This window comes from Solanum tuberosum, unplaced genomic scaffold, assembly GCF_000226075.1.
Source record: "Solanum tuberosum cultivar DM 1-3 516 R44 unplaced genomic scaffold, SolTub_3.0 scf00731, whole genome shotgun sequence".
NCBI lineage: Eukaryota > Viridiplantae > Streptophyta > Magnoliopsida > Solanales > Solanaceae > Solanum > Solanum tuberosum.
Window position 1 is genome coordinate 155153 of NW_006239645.1, and position 7565 is coordinate 162717.

At 36.2% G+C, this 7565-nt stretch overlaps 3 protein-coding genes across 3 annotated transcripts; all 3 read left to right on the forward strand.

Annotated features, from left to right (window-relative positions):
- The first annotated feature begins 7 nt into the window (after positions 1–7).
- LOC102583959 (probable LRR receptor-like serine/threonine-protein kinase At3g47570) lies at positions 8–1131 on the forward strand. Its single transcript, XM_006367080.2, has 2 exons — positions 8–538; positions 626–1131. Exons 1-2 carry the CDS (start codon positions 259–261, stop codon positions 961–963), a joined length of 618 nt encoding a protein of 205 aa, XP_006367142.2. The 5' UTR covers positions 8–258; the 3' UTR covers positions 964–1131.
- A 3090-nt stretch (positions 1132–4221) lies between these two features.
- On the forward strand, positions 4222–6367 carry LOC102584274 (LRR receptor-like serine/threonine-protein kinase FLS2). Its single transcript, XM_015305261.1, has 3 exons — positions 4222–4957; positions 5313–5528; positions 5613–6367. Exons 1-3 carry the CDS (start codon positions 4222–4224, stop codon positions 6365–6367), a joined length of 1707 nt encoding a protein of 568 aa, XP_015160747.1.
- Positions 6368–6464: 97 nt separating this feature from the next.
- Positions 6465–7555, forward strand: LOC107058967 (probable LRR receptor-like serine/threonine-protein kinase At3g47570; the record flags this gene model as incomplete). The annotated part of the gene is made up of 2 exons (XM_015305263.1): positions 6465–6675; positions 6866–7555. Coding segments are annotated over exons 1-2 (901 nt in total), but the record flags the coding sequence as incomplete, so codon positions are not given.
- Positions 7556–7565: the final 10 nt, after the last annotated feature.

Genomic DNA, 7565 nt, shown 5'->3' on the forward strand with positions numbered 1-7565 from the left:
TACTATGAACTGCTCCAAGCAACTGATTCTCTTAGCGAAAGTAATCTGATTGGTTCTGGAAGTTTTGGCTCTGTTTACAAAGGCATTCTCAGAAGTGGAATTCATATTGCAGTTAAAGTGTTCAATCCTCAACTGGAAGAGGCATTCAAGAGTTTTGATACAGAATGTGAAGTTTTACGCAGCCTCCGCCATAGGAATCTTGTGAAAGTCATCATTAGTTGTTCCAACCTTAATTTTAAGGCTTTAGTGCTCGAGTATATGCCTAATGGAAATCTTGACAAGTATTTGTATTCACACAACTACTTCCTAGACATCAGGCAGAGACTAAGCATTATGATAGATGTGGCATGTGCATTGGAATATCTCCATCATGGATGCTCCTTTCCCATAATTCATTGTGATCTGAAGCCTAGTAACATCTTGCTGGATGAGGATATGGTTGCCCACCTAAGCGACTTTGGTATTTCAAAACTGCTTGGTGAAGATGAGAGTGATTTATACACTAAAACCTTAGCAACATTGGGTTATATTGCACCAGGTACGTCTCTTTGTTTTGCTGGTTTTTCCTTTCTTCTTCTTTTGCACCAAGATATGTTAAATCTTCAAATTAATTGTTTGTTTATAGAGTATGGACTGGATGGATTAGTGTCTATAAAATGTGATGTCTATAGTTACGGGATCATGTTGCTGGAAACGTTTACTAGGAGCAAGCCTAATGAGTTTGAGGGAGATCTTAGCTTGAAGCAATGGGTGAGTTACTCATTCCCAGAGGCAGTAATGGATGTTGTAGATGCCAACTTGATAACATCAATGGATAATCGCTTACGGAAGGAGCTAGATGTTGTGTCTTCAATCATGAAAGTGGCATTGGATTGTTGTGTTGAATCTCCAGCAAGAAGGACAAACATGAAAGATGTTGTAGGGATGCTACAGAAGATCAAGATTCAACTTCTTGCATACTGATCAACGTTCTCGGAATCTCTTGTTCCAAATCACTCATTTGTTGCAAATGTTTACTAAATTGTTGGATTCATGTAAGGATTTTTTTTTTGTTTTGTTTTAGCATTTGATTTGTGCATGATTCTGTTTTCGAATACTGGTTGGTTTCAATAAATCTCACAATTTCCCCTCCACACTTGCTCAAGTCAAATTTATCTACTTATCTAAAATGAGTGGTACAACACTTGGATATCAAACTGACAACTAGCATGGAAAGGCCTCGATTTGGTCCAGTAGAATGAATGTTAAAAGCAAATTCCTCAAATGGCTAAAACTAAGTAATGACTTGACTTTGTCGAAGTATAATTATGAAAAGCAATTAAATGAAGGAACAAGGGCTGGTAAGGAACAACTTGAAACCGCAGCTCATGCTAATCTAAAAAGGTTGGTGGTGAAAAAAAACGCTTCTAGTCCTAACCAACAAAGGAGTTTTTTGCAACAAATAAATGCTGGAAACAGCAGAGGTGTTACTTCTGATGGTTATGAGCATGATTTAGTGGTTCAAGTTCAATCAAAAGGTGATGTCCAAAGGGATGAGTTGGCAACGGTTGCTGTTAAGCCGGGTGAAAATGTAGGTGAAGAGCACGCTAGGTTGACTGATGCTAGTGCAATTGATCAAGCTTTAGTTGCACCCCTGTTTCTAATAAGGAACAATAAGATGCGACAAGTGCTTTTGAGTTGGGCATATATAGTAAACGAAGAGGTAGAGCGGGTCACATCTCCTCCTATGTACAGAAAATTGAGCCCTGCAGCTCCAATTTTTTTTACTAGAAATGCCAAATCAGTTAGGCATGGGATAGATTGGCCATCAACTGATGTTGCTGCAATTTTAAGAGATCATTTGGTGAGTTCTTAACCTCATTGGGATTGGTAAGGTAAAGTCTAACCCCCCCCCCCCCCCCCCCCCCCCCCCCCCCCCTTCCTTGTTGTACTTGTCCCAATGGAGGATTTTTATTTTATTATTAATAAAAGACCACTAGACATACTGTCTAGTGGTAAATTCGAAGAAAAAAATACAGTAAAAGAATTCAATGATTCTATCAACAAGTTGCACGGTGAAATACCCTCGAGGGTCCTTTCAAGAACCTCTCAAGTCAGTTTTTCAACAAAAATGAAGCATCACTAGTTGTTCCAACCTTTATTTTAAGGCTTTAGTACTCGAGTACATGCCCAATGGGAGCCTCGATAAGTGGCTGTATTCACACAACTACGTCTTAGACATCACGCAGAGACTAAGCATTATGATAGATGTGGTACGTGCATTGGAATATCTACATCATGAGTACTCCTCGCCCGTGATTCAAATCAAAATGTAATTGCGGTAGAACAAGAGAAAATCCTCTATTTTAAACCAACAATCAGAATTATGCATTAAGAAAATAATCACTCATGCAAACACTTTAGAGTTAACAATTTGCAGAAATTCGTTGAGTTTCATACCTGAGTGAGTGCTTGAAACAACAAAGGGAAAATCATTCGCTAAAATTCAACAAATAACCACTTTTCAGCTCCTACAATTGAAAAATAACTTGTTCATGTCCCATCGCGTCCCGAGAACTCAAAATGCAGAAGAAAACAAAGGAAATATCTGTTTTTACTTAATGGGCGTGAAAAAAGCTAAAGCAATAGTTAAAATGAGACAAAGGGAATCCAATTAATCTGCGGAAAGAGATACTCTCTATATGGGCCACTTTACTTGTCACATTTTTCAGTCAATGTTGCAAATTGGTGGATTGCAATCAAAGTAGACATTTTCACTGGAAATTTATAGTAGGCATTTTGTAGTTATAAATTATTTTATATTTTATTGGGTTATTTTATACTTAGAATTGAGGGTAGTTGGTGACGTTTTTGTTCGAAATAGCAAGGAAAGGCCTCATTTTGGTCGTATAGAATGAACGTGAAAAGAAGAATCCTTAAAACATATGATTCTTGAATAGATAAAAAGATCGAGAGAGCATGAGATGACCTATTTCAAGATCAAATGATTCACCTCTTTGTTCACTTGTGAGGGACAACTTGGAAATGTCAAATACCAGGAAACAACCCATAAAAACAGTGAGTGTATGCCCTTTTTGATGCAGTTCACGATGTGGAATAGTCAACTAGCCAAGCTAGCCCTTTCCGATGCAGTTCAAGACTAAACACTACTAGTTTTCCACCGTGAATCAATGATCAACTCACTGCATAGTGAAAAACAAATTCTCGATGAAACTCTTGAGAAGCTTCCTAACCAAGGCAAATAAATATATATTTTACCTTCACCATTAGTTACTTATTTCCCAAATCATCTTTCAAAACCTAACACTATACATCAATTAATATTGGATATTGTGATAAACATATTAATCATTATTTTATTTTTTTTGGTTTAAACACAAGGACTATTGCATTCTCATTTTCAATAATGTGAGACACATACCATGAAAATGTCAAGAAGTTGAATTCTTGACTTGCCCACATAGGCAAAACACACATTTGTGTCCAGACTTTAGTATGCGTTCCCACGGATTTAGTCCAAATTCAATATTTATATTTAAAAATTCACTAACAATAGAAACCGGTCATAATCAACACCAGATGTCACTAGCCTAGAATTTAAAACCAATTGAAATTATGTCTTTGATATGCGTGGAATTATGGACGTCAGAAACTAAGTCAAGATTCAATGTTATATTTTTATCGACAATTTTACTTATTTGTGTAAAATTGTGTTAACACCACAATTACAGTTTGTGTTAACCAAATCTTGCAAACTGTCGATTGTGGTGTTAACATGGTTTCCCATGAATTTGTGTAAAACATGTTAACACCACAATCACAGTTTGCAAGATTTGGTTTGTTTCAATTGGTCAAGTCCTTAGACCCCACATAATTAAACTGGAAAATAAATTAAATTGGGGAACAATAAAATTATCACTATTTAAAGTCTCAAAACCATAGGTTACTAGCCATTCAATTTTCTTACTAACTTATGCAATTATGGAGAAAATATTAACCTCTTTTCTCTTGTTGCTTCAGTATGTTATGGCTAGTTCAGCCATGACCCAAACTAACACTACCACTGATCAATCAACTCTTCTTTCTTTAAAATCTCAAATTAGTTCGGACCCCTTTCACTTCTTAGATGATAGTTGGTCTCCCACTACTTCTGTTTGCCATTGGGTAGGAATCACATGTGACTCTCGTCATCACAGAGTGAAGTCCTTGAATCTTTCCAACATGGCTCTTACAGGAAGGATCCCCCGTGATTTAGGAAACCTCACATTTCTTGTTTCTCTTGTCTTGAGAAGCAACAATTTCCATGGAAATTTGCCTCAAGAAATATCACAATTGCATCGACTTAAGTTTGTTGATTTAAGTTTGAACAACTTTAGAGGGGAGGTTCCTTCTTGGTTTGGGTTCTTACACAAACTTGAAGTTCTAGATCTTAGAAATAATAGTTTCACTGGTTCCATCCCTTGTTCGTTTTCTAACATTTCCACACTCGAGAATTTGGATGTGGATTTCAACTCCATAGAGGGTGAAATCCCAAAAGTTATTGGAAGTCTAATAAACTTGAGAATTTTAAACTTGAGGGGAAACAATCTCATAGGTTCTATTCCTCCATCACTCTCAAATGCCTCAAGGTTGGAGGTTTTAGATTTATCTAGCAATTTACTTCGAGGGAACATTCCAGAAGGTATTGGTAATCTTCAGAACCTGAACTGGTTGTCCATACAAGATAATCAGCTTACTGGTTCTATACCATTCACAATTTTCAATATTTCTAGAATCGAATTCATTGCATTTGCAGTCAATAGCTTATCAGGAAATCTTCCGAATGGTTTATGCAATCGTCTCCCAATACTCAAAGGGCTTTATCTATCCACAAACAAACTTGATAGTCATATCCCTACAAGCTTGCCAAATTGCTCAGAGCTTCAAATATTGAGTTTAGCAGAAAACTATTTCAGTGGTATGTTTTATCTTACTACTCCATCTCTTTGAACAATATAATAAGTATCAAAAATGAATCAGCTTTGTTTCCTTCTATGCGAAAATGAGCTCCTGAAACCAGAAGTACATGCCATGCATGGACCAAGCCAAAAGTATGTTAAATAACAATTTCAATTAATTAAATAAATAAATACTTAAATCGATCACAATTAGAGAAAAAAATTCAAAAGTTTTGATGGTAATACATGAAAATAAATTCATAATAATTAACATATACAAAAATAATTAAAATGGTAAATGGAAATATTTATTTTGCAAATTGAAGTTAAATAATTTACCTGAGATTTTTTTTTTATATTACACATTAAATGCAGGGATAATTCCACGAGAAATTGGAAATCTTGTTAATTTGGTGACCTTAACCGTGGAGACAAACCAGATTACCGGTTCTATCCCGATCTCGATATTCAATATCTCATCGTTGCAATTTGTTTCACTAGGGACGAACAATCTTAAGGGATCCTTACCACGGGAGATTGGCAACTTAACCAAGTTGCAATTTTTATATTTTCACGAAAATAGGTTTACTGGTACGTATTCAAAGTGATATTTAGCAATCTGTATTGAACTAGCTAGCTCTTGGTTAAACTCATTCTTTATTCATGTGTTGACAGGTGAAATACCCAAAGAGATAAGAAATCTCGTTGAGTTGGAGGTACTTCATCTTGCGTTTAATAGTTTTAGTGGTTCGCTTCCAATGTTGATCTTCAACATATTAGCACTGACAATAATTGATCTTTCATTCAACAATCTATCAGGAACTCTACCACCAAACATAGGTTCTACCTTACCCAACATTGAAGAGCTTTATATGGCCCGCTTAACCAATCTTGTCGGGACTATTCCTCATTCTATCTCCAATTGTTCAAAGCTTACTCATCTAGAGCTTGCAGAAAACAAACTCAGTGGATTAATACCCAATTCTCTTGGATATTTGACTCATCTACACTTCCTAAACTTACAGAGAAACAATTTAAGCAGTGATCCATTTTTAAGCTTCCTCACTTCCTTAACCAATTGCAGAAATTTAACATCTCTTTCTCTATCTTTCAACCCTCTAAATGGCATGCTTCCGGTCTCCATAGGGAACTTCTCCAAATCTCTTGTAAACTTTTATGCCTCTGCTTGCAACATTAACAGCCAGATTCCAAATGAAGTTGGAAACTTAACCAATTTAATAGACCTTGATCTCACTAGAAACAACTTGAGTGGATGGATTCCAACATCAACTCAGAACTTGAGAAACCTTCAACGCTTGTACTTGAACATCAACAAACTTACAGGATTTATTGGAGATCATATATGTAAAATTGCAGCATTTGGGTGTTATTTCCTTGGATCAAAATCAACTTTCAGGAGCACTTCCTAATTGTTTAGGGAATGTTACTTCCCTTAGAATTTTACATCTTGATTCCAATAAATTGATTTCCAATATACCACCAAGTTTGGGGAATCTTAGAGATCTAATGGAGCTTAACTTATCAGCAAACAATATGGTTGGTTCTTTACCTCCAGAAATTGGAAATCTAAAGGCTGCGATACTGATAGATCTGTCAATGAATCAATTCTCAAATGGTATTCCTATAGAAATTAGAGGATTGCTAAATCTGGAGGTTTTTTCTTTGAGTCACAACAAGTTGCAAGGATCTATACCTGACTCAATGAGCAACATGATAGGTTTGGAATTCCTAGATATTTCACATAATAATATATCGGGAACCATTCCCATGTCTTTTGAGAAACTACAATACCTCAAGTATTTCAATGTTTCTATCAACAAGTTGCATGGTGAAATACCCTCGGGGGGTCCTTTCAAGAACCTCTCGAGTCAATTTTTTATCAACAATTTTTTTCATCAACAATGAAGCATTATGTGGTTCTTCAAAATTTGGTGTCCCCCCATGCCCCACTTCATCAAAGCATTGGGTGGTTCTATTTCTTGTGCTGGGAATTGCACTTGTATTTGTTCCTATTACCCTTGTGTTTGTATGGATAAGGTATAGAAGAGGTAAAAGATCTCCTCAACGAGCTGATTCATTGTCTATCGCAACAACAGAAAGAATTTCATACTATGAACTGCTCCAAGCAACTGATTCTCTTAGCGAAAGTAATCTGATTGGTTCTGGAAGTTTTGGCTCTGTTTACAAAGGCATTCTCAGAAGTGGAACTCATATTGCAGTTAAAGTGTTCAATCTGCAACTGGAAGCGGCATTCAAGAGTTTTGATATAGAATGTGAAGTTTTGCGCAGCCTTTGCCATAGGAATCTTGTGAAAGTCATCATTAGTTGTTCCAACCTTAATTTTAAGGCTTTAGTGCTCGAGTATATGCCTAATGGAAATCTTGACAAGTATTTGTATTCACACAACTACTTCCTAGACATCAGGCAGAGACTAAGCATTATGATAGATGTGGCATGTGCATTGGAATATCTCCATCATGGATGCTCCTTTCCCATAATTCATTGTGATCTGAAGCCTAGTAACATCTTGCTGGATGAGGATATGGTTGCCCACCTAAGCGACTTTGGTATTTCAAAACTGCTTGGTGAAGATGAGAGTGATTTATA

Excerpts from the sequence above, each read along its gene's own strand:
- LOC102584274 (XM_015305261.1), top strand. The coding sequence starts at position 4,222 with ATGGCTCTTACAGGAAGGATCCCCCGTGATTTAGGAAACCTCACATTT. Across the intron at positions 4,958-5,312 it reads AGCAGAAAACTATTTCAGTG|GGATAATTCCACGAGAAATT; the intron begins GTATGTTTTATC and ends CATTAAATGCAG. Across the intron at positions 5,529-5,612 it reads TCACGAAAATAGGTTTACTG|GTGAAATACCCAAAGAGATA; the intron begins GTACGTATTCAA and ends ATGTGTTGACAG.
- LOC102583959 (XM_006367080.2), top strand. The coding sequence starts at position 259 with ATGCCTAATGGAAATCTTGACAAGTATTTGTATTCACACAACTACTTC. Across the intron at positions 539-625 it reads ATTGGGTTATATTGCACCAG|AGTATGGACTGGATGGATTA; the intron begins GTACGTCTCTTT and ends GTTTGTTTATAG.